The sequence below is a fragment of the Podarcis cretensis genome (genome assembly GCF_951804945.1).
Source record: "Podarcis cretensis genome assembly, chromosome: 2".
Taxonomy (NCBI): Eukaryota; Metazoa; Chordata; class Lepidosauria; order Squamata; family Lacertidae; genus Podarcis; species Podarcis cretensis.
Window position 1 is genome coordinate 88,109,753 of NC_137171.1, and position 15,118 is coordinate 88,124,870.

Below are 15,118 nucleotides of genomic sequence, written 5' to 3' on the forward strand. Positions count from 1 at the left end.
AATCATGATTGATCCTGGGACACTTAGAGTATATAAATATGTTTCCCTAACCAGCCATAATGGGGTGTGTTCAATTCTATTCCAAGAATGATGAACCTGCCAGCTTACCCCCTTTGAGCAGAAGACAGAGAGGCTTGTCTTTTGCATTAATCACCCCTCTTCCTTGAAGCCTTGAAAAGCGATATCTCATTTTTGCTTTTGTTCTGGTCAGTTTCAGCTTCTCCGCAGCTTCATAAGTAAAGTTATCCATTAAAGTAAACTGGATAAAGCTATCAAGTACTGAGCTGAACTTGCTAGGTTAGTGGTTTTGAAACATGGAAACTCATAAGGGATTCCTCAATGAACAGACTGATAACAGCAGACAAACATGTACAAGCTTGCACGCTAGTATTCATGTTCTGTAATGAGCAGCTGGAGGAGAAAGTTGTTTGCCTTCTGTGAAACAGTTTAAATGGGTCACTGGAAATGCTCGATGGACCACGCACCTTAGAAGATGATACCCAAACCCTCTGCCAATGTGCAAGGATTTCTCATGTGACTCAATGTGGAAAGGGGTGGGTGAAGCCAGGAAGTTTTATAACGCATCTCCTTGGGAGTTGTGAACCTTTTGAGCTTGATTTAATTAAGAGAATTAATCTCGATTACATCAGAACTATCTAGCAGATGATAAATCTTTCAAGCAGCTATCTAGCTGCTGAGGCTTGGCAGCGTTTTTTTAAAAAACATCATCCTTTCTACAAATCAGTCTCAGCAAGGGTGTATACATGAGAACATACAAACAGAAGAATAATGTTTTTCAGTACTGCTTGGCAGGATGAAGGCCTGTGCATACTTTTTCCTTTCAGCGTATTTAGGAATAAGATCTGAATGAATGGACATACTAAAATAGCTACACTGGTTTCATTGTCTTGATTATGGTTGATCGCATACGGTAATCGCAGAGGACCCACAGGATCTAGAGAGTATCTAAATTTTCATCTTCTGGATTTCCAGCATACCTGATTTCTTTCCTTTAAAAAAATCAATTTTATTAAAGGTTTTCAACCTAATGTACCATAAAATTCAAACTCAATAAAACAACCTAAATAAAACTAAATAAAACAACAATAAAACAAACTAAATAAAACAACTAAATAAAACAACCCCAATATATCAAACAGAAAAAACTAAAGAAAAAGTAAAATATATTAATATATTAATAATATATTAATTATAATATTAATATAATAATAATACTCAAGTGATCCTCATAAAACACAAAATTATAAATATATGTAGCACTCAGTACACCTGATTTATGAATTGCTTCTCTTCTGCAACATTTTGTAAACTCCCCTCCAAAATATTGTGGGAGATGGTGATGGGTGCTACTGGGGAAAACAGGAGAAATCACCTTCTCATCTCCTCTGCCAGCAAGCTCCTTCTGTTGAATCAGAAGGACCTTTTCCATCCAAGGCACAAGTCAGCTCCATGGCAAAGAGTGCCTTTTACCAACACCAGCTGCATTCCTGGGCCAGGGATAGTAGTAGTAATGGTGGTAGTAGTAAGTATTTATTTATTTATTTACTTACTTACTTACTTACTTACTTATTCATTCATTCATTCATTCATTCCCCGCCCATCTGGCTGGGTTTCCCCAGCCACTCTGGGCGGATCCCAACAGAATATTAAAAACATGATAAAACATCAAACATTAAAAACTTCCCTAAACAGGACTGCCTTCAGATGTCTTCTAAAAGTCAAATAGTTGTTTATTTCCTTGACATCTGATGGGAGGGTATTCCACAGGGTGGGTGCCACTACCGAGAAGGCCCTCTGCCTGGTTCCCTGTAACCTCACTTATTGCAGTGAGGGAACCGCCAGAAGGCCCTCAGCACTGGACCTCAGTTTCTGGGCTGAACGATGGGGGTGGAGACGCTCCTTTGGGTATACTGAGCTGAGGCCGTTTAGGGCTTTAAAGGTCAGCACCAACCCTTTGAATTGTGCTCGGAAATGTACTGAGAACCAATGTGGGTCTTTCAGGACTGGTATTATATGGTCTTGGCAGCCACTCCCAGTTACCAGTCTAGCTGTCAGTCTAGCTTAGTCACAGTGGTCCATGCCCTGGTAGCTTCACAGCTGGATCTCTGTCTGTGGGCTTGGATTGAAGTCTGCCTGTGGGCTTGAATTGTGAGTTGCAGCAGGTGCAGAAAGCAACAGTAAAGTTGGTGGCTACCCACAAACATAACACCAGTTCTGGAGGAACTGCACTGTCAGTTAGCTACCAAGTTCAGTGTGTTACATTGACATGTAAAGTCCTATATGGCATAGGACCTACAGTAGGTGTTTGCTTGGCTTCCTAGCCCGGTATTTGAGATTGGGTGGACATTAAAATCCCTTGTAGAAATATTTTCCTCTACTCAGGCATTTGGTTAGTTGAGTGGAGATGTTTTGTCACTCTCATGGTGCTGTAAAGTAAGTTTGATTTATTGCTGTTGCAGCTTGATTTATTTATTTATTGTTGTTTTATTTCATTATGTTTTTATGTTGTGCCTTGCTGTGGGAATTTAATGAGCAGTGGGTTCTAAATTACCTAAACGCAGCACAGCTCTAAATTACCTAAACACAGCAAAGTGTTTAGGTACTTTGAATTTGGTTTCAAAAATACTGAAAAAAACACTCAGAAGATTTTTGTATAAAAGTAGATGATATGACTTCTGTATTATGAAAGTGAGTTACTACCATTTGTTTTAAATGTAGCAAGAATGACAGACTTATTATGTCCCAGTTTGTTCCTATTGTTTGGTAATGAATCCGTGTTTCATTTTACACATTCAGTGGGATAATGCGTAATTGCAAATTAACATGTGACAAACATAATGCTTGAACTCATGATGAGCCATTCTAATAGTCACATCCCTTAACGCCTTGAGAAAATGGGGTTATTGCTTAATTAAGTTACACCCATTGTTATTGATGCGTTGAAGATTACTATCGAGGACTTTGTACGTACTAAGGAACAAATCTGCCGAAAGCATTAACACTGAATACATTTTTTTTTTTAAGTGGGTAATTTGGCTCAAAGGGAGAGGCTGCATGGTGAAATTAAGCAGATGAAAATTTAATGAACTCAGAGTTGTATTTGATGTAGCGCTATGGTAAAGGTTCCATTGGTGCAAGGATTTTCCTTGCAAAACAGAACCTTCTCTCCCCTCCCTCCTTAAATCTGCTGTGGGGATCCCCAAACCCTCCTGAGCAGATCTAGGAATCATGTGGGCCGAGGAGAAGAGGATGTTCTCATTGCACTATCAAGAATCTTTGTGCTGCCTTCCACTAATGCAACAATCTCATTGAATTTTTTTTTTTAAATGATATTTATTAAAAGTTTAAAGATTACAGAAAGAAGAAGAAAGAAAAAAAAATAAAAAATAAGCAAAACAAATCAATACATTACAATACACACAAAAAACCCAATACATCCAAAACAAAAATAAAAGCAAAAACAGTTAAAAACACATCCAATTTTTCCATTTCTTTGTCTTTCATTTACTTGTTTCATCAACCTCCTCACACCTCCCTTTTTTGTATTCTAGTTATTAATTATTTCAGCAAATCCATTCTTATCTTAATTTATTTTAACCTTATCTTACCATTAATACCATAAAAACTTATTTGTACTTAACTCCTTATATCATTTCTACTAAAGCCATGTAATTTCATTCCAACATTTTTCTAACACTCATTAATTTTACAATATTTCTATAAATAACTTTTAAACTTTTTTTCTAATCTTCTTCCACCGTCTCTTCTCCCTGGTCTCGGATTCTGCCAGTCCTTTCTGTCAATTCCATATGGTCCATCAACCTGGTGATCTTCTGTCCGAGGCTCTTAACTCTTTTCCATGTCCCTTCTGCGGATCTTCTTCATATTTATACATACGCTTTACTTTATCTTCTGCTGATCTTGTTCCTAATTTCCTTTCTTTGGCGCTGAGGAGTAGATCTCGGGGAAGCTCCAACCTAACAATGTCTTTATTCCTTCTTGACAGGTCAGCTCATTCTCCGTAGTCAAAATTAAAGTCCAAAAGATATTTCAGGACATGTTTCAAAATCCCTCCAAAGCTGGAAGCCCCCACAACTCCGATCTCCTGACCCAAATCCAAATCCCAAAAGCCAGAACATCCCTGTATAAGGGGATCTGTCCATCTTTCCTTCTCCAGTCCAAGCGAGGCTCCGATCCTCAAAATCTGACTTTCTCTAAATTCAGTCATAGAAGGCAACAACTTATATTCATCAAATTGCCTCTGTAAGGCTGGGGCTCTCTCCACTTGTATTACTTGAGGTTCAACAACCACTTCCTCCCTCGCCTTCTCCACAACTTGCCATGTCGTAGTTTCTGTATAGATTTTCACTTTTTGTCCCAAGTCAGTCACATTTTCTCCCAGATTATTAATTTTAATAATCATAACATCTGTCTTCTTATGAAGCTGATCCAATAAAGCACTTATCTTACAAAATGCAGTCACTAAAGCTTCTTCTGTCGACATTCTTACCCGTTCAAGGTCAATCCCTGATTCTCATGGCCTTTTATCTCTGCAGCTGGGAAATTCCCTAGATCCACTCCTGTAACAGTTTCAAAGACTCCCTCTAGAGGAAACAATTTCTATTTGTATCAATCCTTTTAAACGCAGATCCAGCGACAAAATTAGTTTCAATTTTCAGTTATTTTGCTCCTTTTTGAGCGCAGAAGGAAACAATGGAAACAATATATTTCTCTTGTTTAGCTATCTGTCCACATAGGTTTTATTCACAGTCAATGAACTTTCCCAAAACGTCACTTTTATTGGCAGTCCTTTTCCAGGTTCAAAACGGTGATAATTTATCTTTCTTCGCTCTCTCTCCTGCAGGCTTAGACGATCTAAAATTTCCCCCCTCTTCTCCTGCTTCCAAGGGGGGTTTAACAATTTTAGCCGATGGAAATTTAATTCTTTACAAAAGACTTTCCAAGACTTTAGCTTGCAACCTCTTTGCTTTAGTCTATTTACAAAAAGGGGAGGCGGACTTCCTGTTTAAAACCTCCCCCGTTTGATGCCAAATTAATACATTTAAAAATCCAATTTTCCGTTCCACTCACGGGTAGTTGTTTCAAGATCAAATTGTCCACAGGAAAAAGTCAGCGCTGTCCGGCAACAGCAGTGCGGCTTCACTCCATGAAAAAAGCAGTCGATTCAAAGCACCGCGCCACTCACCCCACGTCGCTCCGGATCCCCGAAACCGGGTTTCCCCGCAAGTAGTGGAGGCGCAAAAGGTGCCAGCCGAATCCCACATACACAGGCTTCTTCCGCCTGTGGTTTTTAGTGGGTCTCCGCCTTCGCCGTGGCAGTCAGACCCTAAAATCCACGGAGCAAGTTCCTCCTGATCAGAGGAATTCAGCCATTGCTGGAGGCGCTAACCCGGAAGTCCAATCTCATTGAATTTGGCCCTCATTGCCTTAGGCTGTGTACAAAGCACTAAGCAAAATACTGAGCAGCTTGTAGTACAGAATACCAGACACGCCAAGTGTCCCTATTTTCCAGGGGCAATCCCGGATTTAAAGAAGTCATCCCAATTTCTTATTTGATCCCAGAATTGCCCACTTTTCCTTAGGATGTCCCTTTTTTCATGAGGGAAATGTTGGAGGGTATGGAGTTATGCAACCCCTGAACAACTATACAACCTTTAGAAAACATTTGACAAGGCAGCACTGTATAGGGAAGTTTTTTTTTAATGTTTAATGTTTTATTATGTTTTTATGTATGTTGGAAGCAGCCTGGGACAGCCCAGTCAGATGGGTGGGTATAGATAGTAAAATTATTATGGTTTGTTGAGACAGAGGCACTCTTCCCTTTTGTAGCTAATGTTCAAATGTTTCTTCCTTAATAATTAGCAATGAGCTAAATCTAAGGGTTCCTTGCTTATATAAACTACCATAAAAGTTGTCCAAACTGCCCTAAAAGTGAATTTTTAGCCTCTTATGCCATTGGGAATTTAATAATGAAATCCTGTTCTATTAACCCTATTGATTTTCAGTTACCTTATGTAACTGTGATTTGTGGTGTAATATGCAAGGATTTGAGAGGTTATATTGCTTTGAGGTTTGACTAACTAGATCCTAAACTGTTTCTAATCTAATATTGTAAATGTCTCTGTCATTTTTAATAGAGGATGTGCTGTTTATTCTGGGAGAGTGTGAAACCATAAAAAAAAAAAAAAATTACTTGCTGAGCCAGCAATCCTAGGACGTGCCCATTTGAACAGCGATAAATAAATTTTGGTAGTTTCCAGTGGAAGTTGAGTGGAACTTTGGCTTGGCTTCCTTCTCAGAGGCTTGGCCAACCTCTTCTGAGATGCAGTGGTCATGTGCCTGTGCTGCCGCTGCATCTAAGAAGCATTCATCTTGCTGCTTGCAAAAGTACCTCCAATAGGGAAGTTGACCGTGAGTTTTCACCCTGTAGGCATGAGGGCAGCATGGAAGTCTTGGTTCTGCCCCCCCCCCCGCCCTCCAAAAAGGAAGAAAGTAAGCTTTCAGGCAACGAAGAGGTGCAGGAGGGGTCCAGCTCTTCTCACCTGTTCTCTGCAATGGACCTCAATTTAAAGAAGGCCTTATCTTTCTGGATCACTTCTGTAGGGAGGGGATAGCGTTCCCCAAATGCTAGTCCCTCATGATGAGTTTTCATTTTCCAGAGAACTTTAATTTTTTGTTAGTGTGGGGGACGCCTGGAGCCCCCAAAGCTTCCCACTCCTTGCTCAGGTGCCTTTATCTCTATGATAAAACTGAGGAAGATTTCTTGAAGGTCAGAAAAACTCTTGCATGATCTCACTTTAACATTACAATAGTGATTTATGTAAGTTCAGAATGTTGTGGGAGGTTTTAACACCTGAAATGTGCTTTGATACTAGGACTAATCCGGCATGTAGAGCAGCAGTGTGGACTATAGGAGAGCTACAACAACACTTGTATAGGAAACATCCCTTTGCTTCGTAAGTTTCCTTAATCTGTTTGGTAGTCTTTCTAATTGTTGTTGAACTGCTTTTTCATCTGGCGTAGGCTTCAGTTCATTAAATATTTTTGTCTGTTCAAACCCTCTTTGGCTGCATTGGTAGAGTGTATTAATCCAGTTAATTTCTTCAGGAATAGTTTTGAAGTAATTTCATTCCACATGTCTAGAGCACCATATGTGATCCCTAGTCAACAGGGAGTGATGAATGTGAACAGAATTATAAAAAGGGGTTACAGATAAGATGATGCTTGTATTCAAGAGATTTTACATGCTGAATATTTCTTACATAACAACAGAATCCCCTGTCCTGAGGAGCCTGGGGTGTCAGAATGAATTATTCACTACATTAGTGGGCATGGACTTCAAGCAGACCTATGACTGAGTCATAAACTCTGCCTATGGAAGAAATGACATTTGCATTTTGATGAAATTTCAGATGAGCAACAGGGAAAAAATTGTTTTGAACAAGTCACCATTTTAGATTGGCGTGTTGATAAGGCTATAATGCATGTATCACACACACACCCAAAAGGAGAAAGAAAAAACACATAACAATGTTATTATTGTTTTAACATGTTGATGTTTACTGTCCTGGGCTTTTTTGGGAGGAAGGGTGGGATGCAAATGTAATTAATTAATAAATATTTAAATTATTAAAAAGCGAAAATTATATGAAAAAGGGTTCTTTCTGCAGATATAGTTTTCTGTGACATTCCATTTACTGAACAGGGGACGCCAGCTTTTTGAGACCCATGGGCACACATGGGGTTTTTAAAAGGAGAGGGAAAGGGAGAGATGTGGGCAACACCACAAAATTAATGTTTCGTGAGGCTTTGCCAATAGCAAATTGTTGGCAGTAACCCCACTTGCTCACACTATGTGTTCATCTTGGGTGCCGGAAGGGATGCAGACAGGCTGGGAGGGAAAGAAAGAAAGAAAGAAAGAAAGAAAGAAAGAAAGAAAGAAACTACAAAGATCCTGCCCCAAAAGAAGATGGAGAAGGGAGCCGCCCCCCTAAAAAAGACCCCAGAGAGGGAGGAAGCAAGCGTATTGTGTGGCGAGTTCCCGCCTCCCCCAAGTGGAAATAAAGACACATGACACAGATATTTAAGGTTAATGGGCTAAATATGGCAACAAATTTATTGGTTACAGGTGATGAGCGGTATTGGCTTAGGCATTGGTCCTAACCGACTATCCGGCTTCAGCCTGTTCGCTTGAAGTCCGGGAAGGGTTAACCACCAGTAGGGGGAGTCCTGCTGATGCACATCAACTAGGAACTCAACCAGGGTCACCGCTCGGGGGCGTGCCTTAGGCCCTCACCTCCATAGGCACCGGACAGGGCCACGCCCGCCAGAATCCTTTATCGGACTACCCTTCAATATGTGCGGGAGGTGATGGCGCTTCCTCCCCCCTTCCATCTACATAACAATAACAATACCAATGCCTAACAGCCAATACCAAGGAAGTTGTGATGATTTGCTACGAGGTAGGTGAAAAACCAAGTGGCTGGTGCCAATTTGCCAAGTGGAAAAATTCCTACCAGGCCCCTTAACGGCGACCAACCGAGGTCCATAGCAAGGTCAAAGATGAAAAAAACCTTAAAGGGCGGGAGGGTGGGAAACTGGAGCAGCTGGAAGCGGCAAAGAGGGAGATCCCAGGCCACCCCTGCGTTAAATGGAGCAGGCCACACCCCCCAGGCCAGCTGATTGGCTGACCAGATGACGCAATCTGGGATTCCCTCAATCACGCTGAGGCTGAGAGCCAGCTCCCGCGCGCATGTTGGGGGGGGGTGAAGTCCACAACCCCACCTCCTTTCTACGTCGGAAGTGGCTTTATCAGACATCCAGAGAGGAGGTGGCAGCAAACAAGCCAACAGACCTCTCAGAGACGAGGAGGAGGACCAACTTCCTCCAGCAAATTGCCAGAGTGGAAGGAAAAACAAATACTGATTCTCTCCACCTGCCCCCTCCCGCAACTGGCAAAATGAGATTCAGGAAGGAATACAGAGGCTTTCAGGGTGCTGAGGGGCAGGGGCTTCACAGGTAGCATTGTACCCCTGGGTACTCTGCACCCACTGGTATTATGTTTGGTGCAGCAACTTTACTGGCCAAAATTCATGTAATACTGGTCTCTTGTGCCCATGTCACTCGTATTGCATCCAGTATGTGCTCCCACCTTTGAAGTTGCTTCAATATGTCTTCCTAGCTGTATTCAGAAGAATGAACATTTTCAACATACTCGAAAAAGAAATTTCAGGACTTCAGTGAAATGCGAATGTCTCTGCAGCCTGTCTTCACCATTGTGCTACTTGATAGATGAAGGAGTGGTGTTTGCAGATAACCAGGAATTTCTGGTTCTCGGCATGCAGGTAAAAAGTCAGATGATATATGCATAAAATTAATTTAATGAACTAGATTTGTACTTGCCAGTAAAGGTTAGTATGTATGCATTTGCATGCTTCACAGGGGTTGGAAAGGCAAATGCTGAATTGACAAATATTTACAAATTTGGTGCTTAAGGTATGTCCATAGGCTAAGTCAGCTTCTTATGGACTAGTGTTAAAGAAACTAGCACCCTCCAGAATATGTTAACCAATTTAATCTGCTTGATGCAGTGTTCTGCTATGGGGGATTTTCCATCTTCTTCCTTGAGGAACTGCCTGAGGACAGAGGTGTGCGTGGGCAGGGGAAATAGGGCAGGCTTTTAGAAATGCAAAGTGGTTACAAAGACACCCAGAAAAGCTTATTAAGATAACATCCAAATGTAGTCATATGAAATTTAAAACCCTCAAATTAACAGATTATGCATTTGATACAAAGCATCCTTACATTATTGTTGGTCATTCATCCCACTCTTTTTCCTACTCTGGCAGGCAGTGTCTTTCCAGTGTCAGAGCCAGAGGTCTTTTCCTGATCGGTCTGCAGAGGTCCTTTTCAGGATCCCTTACAATTTAGATGCTAGGGTCTGAGGTGTGTGTTCTGCTCCCTGAGCTATATAGTCCCTCCCTTCATAATAGATCGGCAAAGATGTCTGCTTGAGACTTGGCTAACTGCTGCCAATTAGAATAGATAATACAGTGGTATCTTGGCTCCCGAACGGCTTGGCCCCCGCCCGAACAAATCGGCTCCCGAACACCACAAACCTGGAAGTAAGTGTTCTAGTTTGCAAAAATAAAATAAAATTGGAAGCCAAACATCCATTTCGGCTGTCGGCATTGTTTCCAGGGCCAATCAGCCAGTCAGAAGCTGTGCCATGGTTTGCAAATGTTTTGGAAGTCAAATGGACTTCCAGAATGGATTGCGTTCGGGAACCAATGTAGCCTTGTATTGGGTTAGCTGATCAGTGTTTGACACAATCATATAATCTTAGAGTTGGAAGGGACCCAAGGGTCATCTAGTCCAACCCCCTGTAATGCAGGAATCTCAGCAAAAGCATCCATGACAGATGACCATCCAACTTCTGCTTGAAAACCTCCAAGGAAGGCGAGTTCACAACCTCCCAAGAGAGACTGTTGCACTGTTGAACAGCTTCTACTCTCAGAGTTTTTCCCACATGTTTAGTGGGAATCAGTGTACTGAAATAGCCCTTTCCAGTGTAAAGAGGTGGGCTAAGGTTTCTAAGTAAAGAAGACAAAACAAGGACACCAGGAAGCTGAACAAGGCCAGAATTTAATGTGATTGGCCCCTGCGAGGAACAGGATATTGGGCTACATAGTCCTTTGGTCTGATCCAGCAGGATAGGAAGAGAGATTAGGGGATTAGAGAACCTCAGCAGAAGTTTGCAGGGTCAAGAAGAGGAATGAGCATGAAGGATGAGCAAAAGTCTGTAAACTACATGCCCGTACATGACTTGGTGTGCTTTGAATGGGAAGTGGATGTAGTGGCAAGGGGGTGGGGGTGGGAGAGAACCAATCACGGTGAGGGGAAATGAAGATAGAAAAGCAGCCAATAAAGTTATCTGGGCCCTGGACATTCACTAAACTCAGCAGAGGAGCAACAATTCTGGGAACAGGGTACCAGGTTAGCTTTTAAGAAGTCCAGGATTTGAGTCCACCCTTCACTGCTGGTTCTGACACTAGGATATAGCTAGGATATAGCTAAGGTAAGCTTTTCATTTAGTTACTGAAGTCTGTGTTTCTAATGGATGGCAATGAGATTGTATTCATTTTATTTACCATATTTTTCGCACCATAGGACGCACCGGACAATAGGACGCACCTTGTTTTAGAGGGGGGAGACCAAGAAAAAAAAAATTCTCCCCCTCTCTGCCCAGCGCCACTTCAGCGAAGCGGCAGGAGGCGCTGCACAGAGAGGGGGAGAATTTCTCCCTCTTGTTTTCCCGCTCTAAAACAAAGTGTCGTTCAGGCGGCTACCTTGGAAGCCTGGAGAGCGAGAGGGGTCGGTGTGCACTGACCCCTCTCACTCTCCAGGCTTCAGGTTCCTTTCGACCGGCTCTTTGGGGCTGGCGGGGGAAGCCCACCACCAGCCCCAAAGAGCAGGTCAGGGAGCAGCGGAAAGGCGCAGCGGAGAGGCTGCTGCCATAGTTGCGCGTCACCTCTCCAGCTGGGAGAGGGTCGCGGGGCTATGGCTTCTTTAGCCCTGTGCGCGCTCTCCCGGCTGGAGAGGTGACGCGCGGCTATGGAGGCTCCTGCCATAGCCGCGCATCACCTCTCCAGCCGGGAGAGGGTCGCTGGGCTATGGCGTCTTCGCTCCATAGGACGCACACACATTTCCACTTCATTTTTGAAGGGGGAAAAGTGCGTCCTATAGAGCGAAAAATACAGTATATATATTCATTAGGGTGTATTTCACAGCTTGTGGGTCGATCCTTTCAAGCCAAATAAGCATTAATAATGATATTTGTGGTTTTGGTATTCTTTTATCAGCAATAATAATAATAATTTGGCATGGTAAATTATGAAAACATTAAAAAAATAACCACAGCCACAGAAAACAGTCAAGAGATGTTGTGTAAAACCCAGTAAGGAACAGTCAGTTATAGTCAGAATTTTGAAAAGTAAGATTACTTGTATGCTTCTGTTATACAGTATTCTCACATGAAAACCAGACTTCCACACAAAATGCATCTCTAGCTGTTTGGCTACATAACACATGTGTTCAAGAACAATTTCACAGATTGCTGACCCTGAAATCTGAAACATAAATGCTACAGCAGTTTGCAACAAAGCATTAAAAAACCTTGTATAACTTGTTTCATTATGGAGTGATTTAGCACCTGAAACTGTTAGTTTGTAGATCTCATAGTTAAAATGAAACAGGTTGAGTACAGAAAGTACAGTAATTGCAATTATCTTACTGGCAACCTGTCACTGTACTCTAAAAATCTGCCTGATAGTTAAGAAATTAAGAAATTCGATAGTGGACAGATTATGGAGAAAAAACATCTTAGAGCACAATTCACACAGTGCCCTCCCCACCCCCTGCATGTGAAGCTGCACCTGGGGGAGGGGATCAGCATAGGTCTCAATGGGATTATTTTTCATCTTTCTTTTACTTTACAAGCTTAAGTGTAAATAGATTTCCATACCTCGGTCATCAGTGAGAATAGGAGGCCAGAAATTCACCCATCCTCCTCCTTCCCATTGCACCACCCTGCAAAATATTCAAGTCTCATGGAAGCTGTCTAGTCTTTATTTATTAGAACAGAACAATAAGTAATATCCTGGGATCTCCATGTCTTTGACTTTATAGGTGCACTCTAATATTATGGCATTCTGGGGGAAAGCTGTGAGTGTTGGTAGGTTTGGGTGTTGATGGATAGTATATGTATGTATGTCAGATTTTTCATCTCATTGAGCATAATGAGCTATCATTCAGCCTGGACACCGAGATCCAGCACCGAGAGTCTTCTGGTGGTTCCCTCACTGCGAGAAGTGAAGCTACAGGGAACCAGGCACAGGGCCTTCTCGGTACTGGTGCCCATCTTGTGTAAGACCTTCCCATAAGATGACAAGGAGATGAGTAACTATATAACCTTTTGAAGCATAGCTGTCAATGTTTTCCTTTTTTAAGGGAAATTCCCTTATTCCAAATAGGATTCCTTGTAAGAAAAGGGAAAAGTTGACAGCTATGTTTAGAAGACATCTGAAGGCAGCCCTGTATAGGAAAACCCTGTATAAGGTTTAATGTTTTGTTACGTTTTATATATATGTTAGAAGCTGCCCAGAGTGGTTAGGGCAACCCAGTCAGATAGGCTGGGTACAAATAATAAATTACTATTATTATTAAAGGATGGACGAATTCTATTTCTCCATACATCAGTACAGAATTTGGTTTATTATGAAATGACTGCTTATACAGATCCAGTAAGTACGTTTTTTTCTAATCTTACTTTTCTCAACAATATGTAAAAATGGTTTTTTTAGTTTAAATATAACCTTTTTATATATATACTGCTTATTTTTGAGAACTGTCGGGATTGTGATAAGATCATCACGTTACATTAATTGGTCCAAAAAGGCTGCTACAAGAAGTGTCCTACATGTATTATCTTGAACTGCTAATTGTCCTCCGCATAGCATATATTTTAAAGGGTGAGGCACATCACATGCACTTAATTACCATAATCTAGTTGTTCCGTGTTTGCACAAAATTTCCTCTAGGCAGGGCAAAGCTGGGAGTAGAAAGGCATGCCCCTTTCCACACAAATTATCCAACTAATTCCTTAGTTATGCAAAGACCAGCCACTAAGGCCCATCAGTGCTAGCCCTCTCAGCAAAAGGGAATTCTGGCAGGCTAAGCTTGCCCAACCAGTTTGAATCATTATAGAACCGCAGTCTTAGGAAGCAGGGTTCTTGAGAGATCATCCAGAACAACATATCTCATTAAAATGTTAAAGATTAATATGAAACATTATTGTGAAACCTAAACATACCAGCACCTTTCCAAAGAGTATATGAAAATGTGCTCTAAGTGGCCCGCTGATTTGGGTTTTTTTTTTAATTTTTAATTTTATCCATTCAGGAACTACCATTTTAAAATATAAACATCAATTGGTTTAGGTGGTCCATTTAAGACACGATGTGGCCCATCAGCAGCTAATAATTATGTGCCAGAGCCCAAGATGCAAACTGATACACTTCAGAAGCTTACCTGGTCTGGAGCTCATGTCGCAAGTGAACACAGCAAATGATACCATTGTTTTTACAAGGCTTGTGAGTAACGAGAACAATTGAGTGCTAGTGTGAGAATATGTCTGTGTGACACATTAATGGAAATGCTAGAGTTATTGTGCTGTGTCAATCTGCAGTTGCTGCAAAAACACTGCTGCATGGTTGCTCTCTGGGGCAACCTATCAACAAATGTGAAACCTTTGTTGAATGGATTGCAGTAGCTGCCAATGTGCTACCAACCTAGATTCAATGTTTTACTACTAGTCTATATAGCCCCATACCTCTCCTCCTACAGCCTACCCCAGTCACTTAGGTCTGTGGTTGAAAATCTGTTGCTGATGTGCGCCCCACACAAGGTAAGAACTGTTGTAACTTGAGCACTTGCTTTACGCATTGTGGCATCAGTTGCCTGAAATCCTCTTCCCTTAGAAATGAAACAAGCCCCAACTTGGTTGCGTTTTTGACTTCTGTTGAAAAATTCTTTTCTCCCTTGCCTTCCCAAGGTAGCCTATTTTATCTCTCCGGTTTTTAATCCTTGTTGATTTTTATGTTTTAATACTGTTTTGTGACTTATTTTGTTTTATTCTACTTCTGTTGTCATACTATATTCTGTATTCTTACATCCTCTTATCAGGTGGAGTAGGTTTTTACTGGAGATAGTAGGCTGCTTTGTGCTAAGGTGAAACTGTCGCGAAATTCCTCGCGGCACTTTCAGCAGAAACGCTAAGAGTCCCAGGTTTTTCCCAGTGCAGTCTTTTAATGTGAGGTATATACAGGTATTTACAAAAGAGACAGTCCATACAGAGTACTTACAAACGAATACTCTCCACCACAGCACCACCACACTACAGCACAACCACCACAGCAACCACCACACACTGTTAAACAGGCTTTTCTTTTTAAAACAGGTGATAGCCAATCACATTAATCACACACTCCTGCTGAGTCACTCTGACCCAGCACTTCAC

General features: G+C 41.6%; 1 protein-coding gene across 3 annotated transcripts in view; it reads left to right on the forward strand.

Annotated features, from left to right (window-relative positions):
• The window catches only part of LOC307209439 (uncharacterized protein), a 95,439-nt gene that overhangs the window by 24,972 nt on the left and 55,349 nt on the right, over window positions 1-15,118 (forward strand). For all 3 annotated transcript variants that reach the window (XM_079964493.1, XM_079964492.1, XM_079964494.1), the window contains 4 exons: window positions 6,918-6,998; window positions 9,224-9,386; window positions 13,269-13,343; window positions 14,040-14,192. In XM_079964493.1, coding sequence (XP_079820619.1) covers window positions 6,918-6,998; window positions 9,224-9,386; window positions 13,269-13,343; window positions 14,040-14,192 — 472 coding nt within the window. The remainder of the gene's footprint in view (window positions 1-6,917; window positions 6,999-9,223; window positions 9,387-13,268; window positions 13,344-14,039; window positions 14,193-15,118) is intronic.